At 36.6% G+C, this 14,083-nt stretch overlaps 1 protein-coding gene across 1 annotated transcript; it reads right to left on the bottom strand.

Annotated features, from left to right (window-relative positions):
- Window positions 1–1,994: 1,994 nt before the first annotated feature.
- Window positions 1,995–11,642, bottom strand: LOC145010789 (uncharacterized). Its single transcript, XM_078969324.1, has 13 exons — window positions 11,084–11,642; window positions 10,280–10,356; window positions 10,111–10,191; window positions 9,906–10,034; window positions 9,745–9,831; window positions 9,604–9,657; window positions 9,395–9,485; window positions 9,204–9,274; window positions 2,869–2,938; window positions 2,721–2,773; window positions 2,533–2,626; window positions 2,344–2,441; window positions 1,995–2,231 (listed from the first exon to the last, which is right to left on the bottom strand). Exons 1-13 carry the CDS (start codon window positions 11,337–11,339, stop codon window positions 2,142–2,144), a joined length of 1,251 nt encoding a protein of 416 aa, XP_078825450.1. The 5' UTR covers window positions 11,340–11,642; the 3' UTR covers window positions 1,995–2,141.
- Window positions 11,643–14,083: the final 2,441 nt, after the last annotated feature.

Genomic DNA, 14,083 nt, shown 5'->3' with positions numbered 1-14,083 from the left:
TTCTAATGTAAAAAAAATAGAAAAAGAAAAAGAAAAAATGATGTAGAGTGGTGACCATTTCCAAAAGATAGTAGGTTGGTGGTGGGTTTGTAGAGTAAGTGATGTGATGCTGAAGTGACGTTACTTTTTGAATAGGTTGAGTGTGATCATACCCCTTAACCTTATAATTAATTGGGAGTGGTGGGAAAGATAATAAAGTGCTTTTGATTTTCTTTAAAAACTAAATAAAGTGTTTTTGGAATCACATTTGGGATTTCGGACCAAAATTTCGAATTTTAGAAGAAAAAAATCTGAAATTTCAAGGGAAAAAATGCATTTTTTTTTTAATTTAATTAAAAAAAATAAGCAAACATAGTAATATAAATTATATACAATATTAGTGCATAATATTAGACATTTTATTGAAAAAACAATGATATTAAACATTACGAAATGTAGCATACGGAATCCCCAAAAAAACAAAATAATTTCTTTGAAAAAAACAACTAAAAGAAAAAGATGAACAGTAATCCAGAATATGAAGAGTACTCCGGAATAAAGGCGTTTCGGATAAAGTGGTTATTTTTCAAAAGGTAATGATATTTTATAAGAATAAAAATTTGAATAATGATTAAATATGATTCTTTCATTGATTCAAATCAGATTTATCCGTTAAATACCACAATTATATAAAGATCCCTCTAGGCTGTAGAAAAACCGATCATACTCTCCATAAGTTTTGAATTTTTGGATTTCTCTCTCTCTCTCTCTCTCTCTCATACTATATATATATATATATATATATATATATATATATATATATATATATATATATATATATATATATATATATATATGGAAAAGTGAATATACATTACAACTCTACCTAAGCTTAGGTACTAAACCTTATTAAAATACTTTGTTTTACTATATAAAGATTACGATTAGGAGATTCACGATTAATACTCGAAGATGTAGTTTCATGATGTATACAATAGTTTTGATAAGGAAGCAAGAACATTGATTATCTTCTTCCTTCGTGACGATGGAAAACAATATTGCTCACTAGGGTGGAGTAATAAACGATAACGGAGGAAAAAAAACAAGGATGGTAAAATGAAAATGAAGGGAAGAAATGTTATTGGGGACAATATATATTTACCAAGTGAAACCAAATCGAGTATAATTATTAAGTTAAAACGTTATATTTTAGAGGTTTAGTATCTAAGCTTAGGTGTGGCTATGATGTATATTCACTATCTCCATATATATATATATATATATATATATATATATATATATATATATATATATATATATATATATATATATATATATATATATATATATATATATATATATATATATATATATATATATTGCAACATGGAAGTGATGGGGACATACGCCTTGGATCATGGTCTTGTCTACAAGTGGATGCCACTCCATCATGTGATCAGTTCGTCCACCCTAAGGGTCCGTTTTGTATTTATTTGCATCACATTGTGCTTCCAAGGTAGACTGATATGCTAAAGTTAGTGATCTATCAAAACACAACACTTTTGCATAAATGATACCACTATGCCAAAGCCAATTTTTAATTATGTTCTTATGGCTTCTAAAAGTTTGTCACTTCGGAGACTTAAAAACCAACATTTATGTCTTTCAAATATACAACACAAAATTTGAGACACATAGTTACATTTCAACTTCACATTTATAAGAAAACCGAAGATATATAATCGAATTTGAAATAAGCTTTTTTCTGTTGGAAGGGTTTTCTTTTTATAAAAGTAATGATGAGTGTTAATTTTTATTTGTTGTGAGATACTTTTTCTTATGTGTTTGTATTAAGTATTAACAAATGACAACGTTAAAGCTTTATTCACATGATATAACCTTTTCATATTTGAGTGTTATCAATAATGAAGTAGGGTATGTTTGGGACAAAAAAAACTAAAAGACCTATTTTTTGACGAAGAGAATGAGAAAATTCACATCTTTTGCACAAACAGTGATCAAGAACATTTCTATATTTCACTTTGTTCCATTAACACATCAAATGCAATACAACAATATCTATCATACATAAAAACATAAAACAGGGCCAAAGGGTAATGATACATATACATTACATAGCTATGCATGAGAAATTCAAATTTCTAGGGTAGGAGAAACTTATCAAACCAATCACTAGTTTCTTTAACCATTGATGATGTCATTTGATGTCCAATTCCTACTTCGGCTATCACCTAAACACAATATTACATCATATAACATTATACTTTACTTTTTTTTTTTTTACCAATATAGACAATCTACTCTATTTAGAAAAAGCAAAAGTCAAAAGTCAAAAGTCAATACCTTGAAATGTTTCAAAGATTGGGCATCTTCAAAAGCCTTTTGTGTTGTTGATATGGTAACATCAAGACCAGCCATTGGGCAACGGGGATCCTTTTCACCTGATAGTTTTTTCCATGTTATTATTTCATAAGAAAAAATATATATATTTTTTTTCGGATCAATAAGAAGAGGGTAGAATGGTCATTTCACCATTTAAAAGCAACAAAGGGCGTGGTGCAATGAGTGGGACCGTATGAATCGAGTCAAACTCAGATGCTAAACCAGGAGCTATTCTGTTCCAAACCTGGTCATAAAAGTAGGCACGACATCAACAGTCAGACGCCAGCTGGATGTCATGCCACGTCAGCAAGGCATTTAGCAATCTTTATGGAACTTACCTTTTCCACAACTTCTTTGTCAATGGCACTTTTCCCTAAATCAATCCTTGCCTCTGAAGCAAAACAGCATGCAAATTACACATTAATGTAAAATTTATTATATTTCAGAAAGAGAGAAAAAAAAATTAATAGAATTAAAATTTATTACCTTCAAACACAGACTTAATACTGTCAACTCGAGCATGCCATTGATTGTTATCTATGGCCCACCGAAATCCCTACACAACCAAATGGTTTGTATTTTAATTTCCATTAAATATTGTTTGGATAAATAATGTTTATGAAAATATAAATGAGAGCCAATTTTTTAAAGGGGAAAATTCATAAAAGTTCTTATATTTTGGCTTCATAATCAATTTAGTCCTTATATGTTTTTTTTAATTCAATTAAGTTGCAAAAATTGGCAGGTGTATTCATTTTGACCCTTTTACATGATCAACAGGTCATCCCACTTTCAAAATTTACACTTTTCGCCCAGATTTTAAATTTGGTCCAAAGTTTACACTTTTGGCCCAGATTTCAAAATTTTGTTACAAGTTCATCCTAAATTTAGTTTTTTTACATCTTTTTTTTCAAAATTTTGTTTTTAATATGGTTTTTTTGTTGTATAAAATCATATTTATACGAAAAAGCCATATTTCCACATAAAAACCCTTCTTTTTTCAATATAAAAACCTTTTTTTTTTAATTTGTATGCAAAATACCTATTTATAAAAACATAGTTATGTGAAAATGCATGATACATTAAAATTTTGAAAAAAAAAATGTAGAGGAAACTAAATTTAGGATGAATTTGTAAAAAAAAATTTGAAATCTGGGCCAAAAGTGTAAATTTTGGACCAAATCTGTAATCAAATTTAAAAATCTGGGCTAAAAGAGTAAATTTTGAAAGTGGGATGACCTGTTGACCTAAAAGGGTCAAAATGAATACAATCGCCCGTTTTTGGGACTTAATTGAATAAAAAAGAAACATATAAGGACTGTTGTGAAACCTCCACTCAAGTTCACGTACAAGAGAATGAAGAATAAAAAAATGACACACGCAGGAGGGACCACTAACCTGACATCAGGAATGCAAAGGTAGTGGGACGACAGGGGTAATTTGGGAAATTCAAGGCCAGCTGTCAATTTAGTCTATTTGATGGAAGGGACACCTGGGAGGAGGGGACCAGATTATTCTCATAGAAGTTTCTATACCTGGGAGATTTGTAGCATCTCGAACAGCTACTACCCTTATCATTTGCTTTTATCATTGTTCTTATTGTATTGCCAATTTCCAAGATTAATACAAATAGTTATTAATTTTTGGATCCTTCCCTGTTAATTTTGTCCTACTATAATTGTTCTACAACAAATTGGTATCAGAGCAGTTCTTGGGACTATGGCTGGAGAAAAAGGAGGAGGAAAAGAGACTGGAGGAGCCCATCTCAAAAGGGTGGAATCGTTGGAATTGGAGCTAGGAACATTGTATGATCGATTGGAGAACCAAGGGAATCAGATTCAACACCAAGCTGATTCCATAGCTTCAATCCAGTTGAAGATGGACCAACACCAGCTGAAGATGGACCAAAAGATGGAGGAAATCTTGGGTGCCGTGTCCAAAAATCGAACTACAGCCCACCATGGGAAGACCACCGTGGAGGAACAACCTAGCATCTCACCAATTCTTCCCAGCGAAGAAACGCCCAAAGTCTACAGCGGAGCGTCACACAGCGACACCGGAGGAATCAGAGGCGGAAACGGGGGCGGAGAAGGCCACACCGGGGGAACCAACTGGCGATATCGGAAGTTGGATATGCCTTTGTTCGACGGTGAAAACCCTGATGGGTGGATCTTGAGAACGGAGCGATATTTCAATTTTTATAGACTATCGGAGAGTGAAAAGTTGGAGGCGGCAGTTGTGGCTCTTGAAGGAGACGCCTTACTTTGGTTTCAATGGGAGCACGGAAGACGGCCGATTACGCGATGGAACGAACTGAAATCGCTCCTCCTTAGGCAATTCCGACCGATATACACAGGTACGCTCTATCAACAGTGGTTAGCCCTAAGTCAAATCGGGTCGGTCCATGAGTACCAACGTGCGTTTATTGAATTACTTGCCCCACTTAGAAACATTTCAGACGATGTTATCATGGGTCAGTTCGTCAATGGGCTCAAGGAGGAAATCAGGACTGAGGTCCAACTCTTGGAGCCCAGATCTATTGACCATGCGATGTCAATCGCAATCAAGGTTGAAGGAAAGTTGCGATCCCAAGCCTCACGAAAACCGAATCCTCCCACCTCTCTTACCCTGAAAACGACGCCACTCATCACCCCCATTAAGACCACCATCTATTCGGCTAATCCTAGATCCAAAAATAGCCCCAGTTAACCTTCAACTAACCGAACCACTGAAGTGCGAAGACTCACAGATCAAGAATTGCAACAGAAAAGAGAAAAGGGAATTTGTTACAGATGTGATGAAAAATGGAATCCAGGGCATCGTTGCAAAAAGAAAGAGTTGAGTGTTTTGATCACCCACGAGGATGAGGAACCAGAAACAGAGCCAATCGTGGATTTGGAATCGGAGCTCGCGACAGAGATCCCGGAAGAGACTGTTTTATCGGGTATTTGTTTAAACTCAGTCGTCGGAACGAACAATCCAAAAACACTCAAGTTAACAGGTAAAGTGGCGGGTTCCGAAGTCGTGGTCCTTATTGACCCCGGGGCAACACATAATTTCTTGTCTCTAGAAGCAATACAACAACTCAACTTGCCAATAACTCCTACCATGGGGTTTGGCGTATCTTTGGGCACAGGGGAAGCAGTCACTGGAAGTGGGAAGTGTGAAGGGGTCCTACTGCAATTACAAGGCCTTTGCATCCGAGAGGATTTCCTTCCTTTGACTTTGGGAACTTCTGATGTTATTCTGGGAGTCCAATGGTTGGAAACCTTAGGACCGGTAACTACAAACTGGAAAACTCAGCACATGAAGTTCCAGCTAGGTGGCCAATGGGTAACATTGAAGGGCGACCCCTCCCTTGAACGGGCCAAAATAACTTTGAAAAATATGGTGAAAACTCTTGGATCAGTGGGTGGGGGAATTTGGGTGCAGCTCAGCCTCATTGAACAACATCCAATCATTCAGACCTTGCCAGCCTGCCCTAATTACCTTAAACAAATAGTTCATCAATACGCCTCGGTGTTTTCATGGAAAGGGGGAATGCCACCACAGAGGAATCAGCAACATACCATTCAGTTAAAAGAAGGAACTGAACCTGTGTCCGTTAGACCCTACCGATACACCCACACTCAAAAGGAGGAAATTGAAAGACTGTTACAGGATATGCTTAAATCAGGTATTATTCAGACGTCCCAAAGTCCATTTTCAAGTCCAATCCTCTTAGTTAAAAAGAAGGATGGGTCGTGGAGGTTCTGTGTTGATTATCACAATCTTAACAAGTTGACTGTTAGGAACAAGTTTCCGATACCAATCATAGAAGAGTTGTTGGACGAATTGCATGGCTCTCGTGTGTTCTCCAAGTTGGACCTTAAGTCGGGGTATCATCAAATCAGAATGAAGGAAGAAGACATACCAAAAACAGCTTTTCGATCCCACGAAGGTCATTACGAATTCAAGGTAATGCCTTTTGGCCTTACTAACGCTCCAGCAACTTTCCAATCGGTGATGAACGAGGTATTCAAACCGTATCTACGCAAGTTTGTTTTGGTATTCTTCAACGATATCCTAGTGTACAGTCAAAATGAGAGTCAACATCTGACACACATGGAACTGGTATTGCAAACACTAGACCAACACCAATTTTTCGCAAACCCAAACAAATGTGAATTGGGTAAACTGCAAATCGCTTATTTGGGGCATGTGATATCAGAACAAGGGGTTGCGGTTGATAAAGAAAAGATCAAGGCGATCGAAGCTTGGCCAACCCCGACAACCTTGAAGGAGCTGAGAGGATTCTTGGGTCTAGCTGGGTATTACAGGAAATTTATCAAAGGATACGCCAGTATTGCCTCTCCATTGACAGATCAACTTAAAAAAGAAAATTTTGGATGGAACGCAACTGCAAAGGATGCCTTCCAGGCTTTAAAATCAGCGTTGGTGCATACGCCTGTTCTTGCCATGCCAAACTTCAACAAGCAATTTATTGTGGAAACGGATGCTTCCGGGACCGGGTTGGGGGCTGTGTTGATTCAAGAAGGGCACCCCATAGCTTATTACAGCCAAGTGTTAGGAGTAAGAAATAGACTCAAATCGATCTATGAAAAGGAATTAATGGCTATAGTTTTGGCTGTGAGACGGTGGAGGCACTACTTACTTGGCAGACACTTCATCATCAGAACCGATCAAAGGAGCTTAAGGTTCCTGATGGAACAAAGGGAGGTGGGACCAGAATACCAAAAGTGGATGTACAAGATTCTAGGGTTTGATTTCGAAATCCAATACAAACCCGGATCCGCAAACGCCGCCGATGCCCTATCGCGTGTAATCCCAGTGGAGGCAGAATTACAATCGTTACAATCTTCGTGGATAGTGCCAATGAATGAACTCGAGGCGGAATTGGCTAATGATTCCTTCATTCAACAGATCATATCCGACATCATAGCAGGGGAAAGAGCTCATGCGGGATACAGCTGGGAGAATGGGAAATTATGGTATAAGGGCAGAATGGTCATACCCCAAAAATCAAAGTTTGTGCAGGTTTTACTCAAGGAGTTTCACGACTCCGTATTGGGAGGGCATGAAGGCGAATTCAGAACCAACCAAAGACTGGCAGCGGAGTGGTTTTGGGTCGGCATGAGGAAGGCGGTTCAAAAGTATGTGCAAGGGTGCATCACATGTCAGACACAAAAATCCTTGAATACCCATCCGGCTGGACTGCTCCAGCCTCTGCCAATTCCTGATCAGGTGTGGGATGAAGTCTCAATGGATTTCATTGAAGGGTTGCCAAAATCGGAAGGGTACAATTCAATCTTGGTGGTGGTAGACCGACTTAGTAAATACTCTCATTTCATAGCGATCAAACACCCATTTACAGCGTCCACCATAGCTGCCATCTTCATCAAAGAGATTGTGAGGTTGCACGGGTTCCCATCTTCCATTGTGTCGGATAGGGACAAGATCTTCATGAGTTTGTTTTGGAAGGAGCTCTTCAAACTGCAAGGCACTCAGCTGCTCAGAAGCACTGCCTACCATCCGCAAACGGACGGTCAAACAGAAATTGTTAACAAATCAGTGGAGCTCTACCTTCGCTGTTTCATCCAGGGAAAACCAAAAACGTGGATCAAATGGTTGCCATGGGCTGAATTCTGCCACAACACCGCTTATCACACGGCGGGAAAGACCACCCCATTCAAGGCCTTGTACGGACGTGACCCTCCCCGAGTCATAAGGGTTCAGAAAGGAGATACAACAGTTTCTGCTCTTGAGGATCAACTCCTAGAGCGTGATGCGATCTTGGAAGATCTCAAGGGACATTTACTTCAAGCCCAACAGAAGATGAAGGCTATGGCGGACAAAAACAGAAGGAATGTTGATTTTAAAGAAGGAGAATGGGTGTTCCTCAAGTTGCAGCCCTATAGACAGCAGTCCCTAGCTAGTAGACCCTTCCAGAAGCTTGCAGCTAGGTTCTATGGGCCTTTCCAGATTATACAAAGGTGGGAAGGGTGGCCTACCAAATCCAATTGCCGGACACAGCGAAAATTCACCCTGTATTTCATGTGTCTCAGCTAAAAAAAGCAATTGGGAACCAGGTTGCAGATCCTACTCTTCCAGCTCAGATGACAGAGGATTTGAGGCTGGATTGGCATCCGGAATCAGTGCTAGGGGTACGTGTCCAAACCGAGGAGCAGGGTCAGAGGACTGAAGTACTGATTAAGTGGAAGGAAGTCCCAGAAGTTGAATCCACGTGGGAAGACTTTGTCACTATGTCAGAATCCTTTCCAGAATTCAACCTTGAGGACAAGGTTGAACTTTGGGGGAGGAGTAATGTTGTGAAACCTCCACTCAAGTTCACGTACAAGAGAATGAAGAATAAAAAAATGACACACGCAGGAGGGACCACTAACCTGACATCAGGAATGCAAAGGTAGTGGGACGACAGGGGTAATTTGGGAAATTCAAGGCCAGCTGTCAATTTAGTCTATTTGATGGAAGGGACACCTGGGAGGAGGGCACCAGATTATTCTCATAGAAGTTTCTATACCTGGGAGATTTGTAGCATCTCGAACAGCTACTACCCTTATCATTTGCTTTTATCATTGTTCTTATTGTATTGCCAATTTCCAAGATTAATACAAATAGTTATTAATTTTTGGATCCTTCCCTGTTAATTTTGTCCTACTATAATTGAATAAAAAAGAAACATATAAGGACTAAATCGATTATGAAGCCAAAATATAAGAACTTTTATGGAGTTTTCCCTTTTTTTTTAAAGTTGTCTATTAAGTCGTTTTTTTCTGCATTAAGTGAAAAAGAAAGAGTACCTGAACACCAATTATGGGGGCAACCACTGAATAACGTGTGTCAGCAAAAGCAGCAAACCATGCATGCATTCCTGCATCATATTTACTTTCACAAAATTCAATATTTTATTTATGGAATTAATTAATTAAAGACAAAATTGACAATTGACACCCTATTCTTATTGCTATTAATGTTTTTTCATTGTTCTAACCTCCTAGTGATTCTCCTGTGATTCCTATCTTGGAATGGTCTATATCATCTCTTTTGGTTAGATAATCTGCCAGCTTTAAAAGGTCCCACACCTGTCAAATGATATAAAAAAGAAAAATTTTTAAAAAGAACAAAGTTAAAGATTTGGGGATTAAAATTATATAATGTCATTTGAAATATTGAAGGGTGATGGAAGTGAAGAAGTATAACCGTGTCATATATGAATGGCATTGTGTCACCTTTTTTCCATGATGAAACAAGAGCCTGTTATTTATAAATTATAAAATTAGAATATATGAAATCAGATTATGAATATTTTATCTAAAAATTATAAGAAGTTTCAATTCTCACATCTTCATATGTAGTATGGTTTTTGGCACGTTCTCCATGGTAACGAGAATCAATAGCAACTGCAATATATCCACGTGAAGCATAACCCTGAAAGGAAGAACTCATTAGAGCAAGCTTTCAACAAATGAAGAAATGACCAATTTACCCTTGTAATTTCATACCTCAAGTAAAGGGCGAAGCCACTCTTTGCATTTATTTGTGCTATGCAGAAAAACAACAGCTGGCCTTTTTGAATGTGTGGTTTCTTTCATGCTCAAAATGAGCACAGGCAATCGCCCTTGATCTCCTTCCTAATTTAAAGATCACATGTTAATTTCTTCATAAAGAGAAATGCAAATGAGAAAAAAGAAACAGGGTTTCAGTTACCTCAGTGGTTAGGTACAAGTTTTCTTCATTGAGCAGTTCCTTGAAGTTATGAATGTGTGCTTTTGGGCATGATTCCATTGCCTGATAATAGTGTTCAAATGAGATAAATTCAAGAAAAGATTAACAGAAAAGGTAAAAAGGCTATGACTATATGTCAAGTAATGTTCACCTCACTAGGTTGTGATGGTGGTGTTCCCTGATATAAGGGTTCCACCACTGGCTTTGCAGGTAGTGTCTGAAGTGGAACTGAAAAAAGAATGTAGCAGAAATATATTATGAATCCACATTTTGACAAATAGAGATATGAAATCAATGTTCAACTTATATGTGTGTGTGTGTGTGTGAAAAGTTTGATAATATTAGATGATGTTCATCTCCATAAAGAAAGATGCTTTTGAGTTTTCAGGCAAAACAAGTCATAGAGATCGAACATGAATTCCTTTTTGTTTCTGACTACAATCTACTTCATTTACAGTGCGATTCAATGTCTGTAACAAAAATCGTATGAAACTTGGGGTTTAAAACAAGTCTCGTTGGCTTTCAAAACTCTACTTCTCCAGTTCTCCTCTCTATTGGCGATGAATTAACCACATTTGAGTTCTGTAACTTCTGTTTGTTGAACAACTGGGATTTTTATGTTTAAAAATGGAAAGCAATTGATTTTGTTGTACAAATGATGAAATTGAAATTGAATAGTAGTAATTTTGGGGAAAATTAGCTAAACATAACAGAGATTTATAATCTCTTCGTCAATCATACACGAGTTGGTTCATTTCCGTCTAATTTAGTCAAATTAACCTAACATAAAGGTGACAGAGAACATACATCTACTTAACTGAAAGATAGTTTTCTAATTTGCCTGATTTTTTAGGTGATGGTTTTATGAGAGTAGATGAGTATAGCATGAACCTAAATATTCCCATTTCCCAGCAAATTAACATCAAAATTGACGAAATTGATGAAAGCAACTTACCTTCAGGAGAACGACGACTACGAAGAACATGAATGAAGCGAGAACGGAGGTTGGCTGCTGCTTCTTCGAGCTCCATTTTTTCGAAATTCCGACGACCAACTTTGACGTGAACATGGTGAGATGATCTGCTGTATTTATAGTAGAAGAGTAATTGTGATACCGGAGCAGGTGAGTTGAGAGCGATGCGACTCCCTAGGAACGCCGTCACGTGGTGGTTGCAGGTAGGTGATAGTAAATTGTGGTAGTACATCAACATCGAGTATCAAAGGCACAAAATGTGTATTTGAATAGAATAATTTGTTTTATAATGAATAAATACAAAAATATATTGATTATGTGGTCGTGTTTGTTTATTTGATGTTAAAATTTGTATTCAAAATTTCTGCTAAATGATTGATTGATAATTTGGATATCTGAAAATTTCGATGTGAGTGGATATCTGAAATTTTCGATGTGAGAACGAGTAACTACTAACTAGTTGTTTTTTATTCACATAATAAACATAAAATATTATACTCTTAGGGAGGATAACAAGCAAACGAGTATACACCAACTTATTTATTTAATACAACTAGAAGGCAAATGTTTTATATTCTAGCTTGTTGTCGTTTTGAGGAATACATATGACAATTATTGAAAGAAACAACACTTTTTTTGACTTGCTCACATGTGCATGTGCATAACATTCACGTGTTATCAATTTATTGTAATTGTTTTCACTTTATGTTGCATATTTTTCCTGTCTTCATGTTGGTGGTAACCTATAGAGAGGCACAAAACCCGAATTCGATCCGATCCGGTTTTGCTTATGTCATTGTCGATCCGGTTTGTCTTTAATCCGATCCGGTTTCAAACCGATATGGCCGGTTTCCCAATGGAATATATAAATCGGTTTGATCTGATTTTTGTTGGGTTTTAATGAATTTTTGGACAGTTTTCAAACCGGTTTTTGGAAAATCCGATTTACGATCTAGTATTAAATCTAATTTGGAATGTAGGATTAGGATCTGATTTACAATCCGGTTTTAAATCCGATCCAATCCAATTTTGACCAAACTGGTTTTGACCCAATCCGGTTTCGGATTGGATCCAGTTTTGAATAGTGAAACTGTTTTCTGCGTGCATCTCTAGTAACTTACTTGTAGGGGTAGTTTTCTATTTCAGTTGCTTTTAATCTTATGAGTTGTGTCGGTTATTTGTCTTTTTTTCTTTCTTTGGATGGAGTGAGTAAAAAGAAATAGGGTGGGTATCGGTGGTATCGTCGCGATCATTATATCGAACATTAACAGGTTGAGTTTTGTGCCTTACAAGCGGGTTGCGGAACCCTAATTCCTCTAATGACTTAAAATTTGATTTTTTTTTAAATAAAATTTCTTGTTATAAACACTATCTTCTACCATTTTAAATCACATCTTTCTTTCTTTCAATTTCATTCCATTTTCCTCTACTTTCTCTAGCTTTCTTTTCTTTCAATTCCATTTCATTTTTCTCTACTTCCTCTACCTTTCTTCTTTCAATTTCATTATGTTTTACGTTGCTTCTTCTACCTTTCTTTCTTTCAATTCCATTCCATTTCATTTGGTTTTAGTGTACTTTCTATACCTTTCTTTCTTTAATTCAATTTCATTCAATTTTACTTTACTCTTATATACATTCCAATTCAAAATATAAAAATGGATGTCATTCCTAGGCCATTCATATTTGCAAAATGGTTCGAAATTGAAGAAGTGGCATTTTCCATCACATACATTGACAGTTTTGAAAATTGTCACGTGAATCAACATACATCTTTATGTTTTTGACAATTAGCTCTGGATCATTTTAAGCAACAGCTTGGAGGTTCGTATCAATTCAACACATCAAATTTTATCCTGATGGTGAGATAATAGAAAGATATGTATGGAAAGGTAAAAAAGTTTAATGTTATTTTCACCCACAACACGGATACCATGGAGCCCGGAGTTTCCAATGAAGAAGTTTTTAACGCAACTCAAAATGAGTATCACGAACACCATAACTTAAAAGATTTTCATTATAAGGCAGCGTGAAATATTTTAAAAAACCATCCTTAGTTTTTTTTTTTTTTAGAATTTAAGTATTTTTTTTTAGATTTCCGCTTTAGGATTTAATTTATGTTATTGTGATGTGATTTTAATATTGTGGTTTTTTAATTAAATGTTATTTTTAATATAGTTTTGATATTTTTTTGATTTTAAACTAGTATAAGTTTATTTTAAAGATTAAAAAGTTATATAAATGTTATGTTTTATTTTATTTTGAATTTTCTAACTAAATTAAATTAAGAATTGTGATGTGACAAGTGGGTTTTGGGTTGAGAAATATAAAAGAAAAAAAGGATAGAGAAAAAGTTGATGTGATGCAGATGTGACACTAAGTTGAGTGTGTTGGGAGGGTTGTCTCCTACCACCCTTAACATTTGATTGATGTATATTTGTTGAGTATAAGTAAAGTTCTTTTCATTCAAGTCAACAACCCGATATCAAAGCCAGACCCATGGTTGATCTTCAAGTAGTTGGTTGTTGGGGCGAGATGTCTTGAACATAATGCCCTCCCGGTGAGAGAATTCTCTCCTAATGAGAGAATGCTCCCTTCATGGGAGAATGATCATTTGAAGAAATGATGTTAAGTCATGAATGCACTGAATCATACAAAGAGCTATTAGGAATCAGAAGTTGATGTCAGAAAAGATTGTGGTGATTCAACAAGTGTTGCTAGAAATCAGAAAGCGTTGTCATGCATCAGAAAGTGTTGTCAGGTCTCAAAAAGTGTTGTCACGTATCAAAAATTGCTATCAGCTCTCATAAAGTATTCTCAGGCACTTGGAGAATGTGATGAGCATTTGGTAAAAGCATTGGGCACTTCTAAAGGCGGTGTCCAGCTATTGATGCACTCCAACGTATAGAGAATGTGTTGTTGGAGCTGATAAGGTGATGTTGGATCTTGAGAACAGCAGGTGGTCGTGTATATCCCTCAAGGTTG

Source organism: Lactuca saligna, chromosome 8, assembly GCF_052625555.1.
Source record: "Lactuca saligna cultivar CGN05327 chromosome 8, ASM5262555v1, whole genome shotgun sequence".
Taxonomy (NCBI): Eukaryota; Viridiplantae; Streptophyta; class Magnoliopsida; order Asterales; family Asteraceae; genus Lactuca; species Lactuca saligna.
Note: the sequence above shows the minus strand (reverse complement) of the source record. Positions and strands in the feature narration are given on the sequence as shown.

Excerpts from the sequence above, each read along its gene's own strand:
- LOC145010789 (XM_078969324.1), bottom strand. The coding sequence starts at position 11,339 with ATGTTGATGTACTACCACAATTTACTATCACCTACCTGCAACCACCAC. Across the intron at positions 10,192-10,279 it reads CACCATCACAACCTAGTGAG|GCAATGGAATCATGCCCAAA; the intron begins GTGAACATTACT and ends CACTATTATCAG. Across the intron at positions 2,627-2,720 it reads ACAAAGAAGTTGTGGAAAAG|GTTTGGAACAGAATAGCTCC; the intron begins GTAAGTTCCATA and ends TTTTATGACCAG.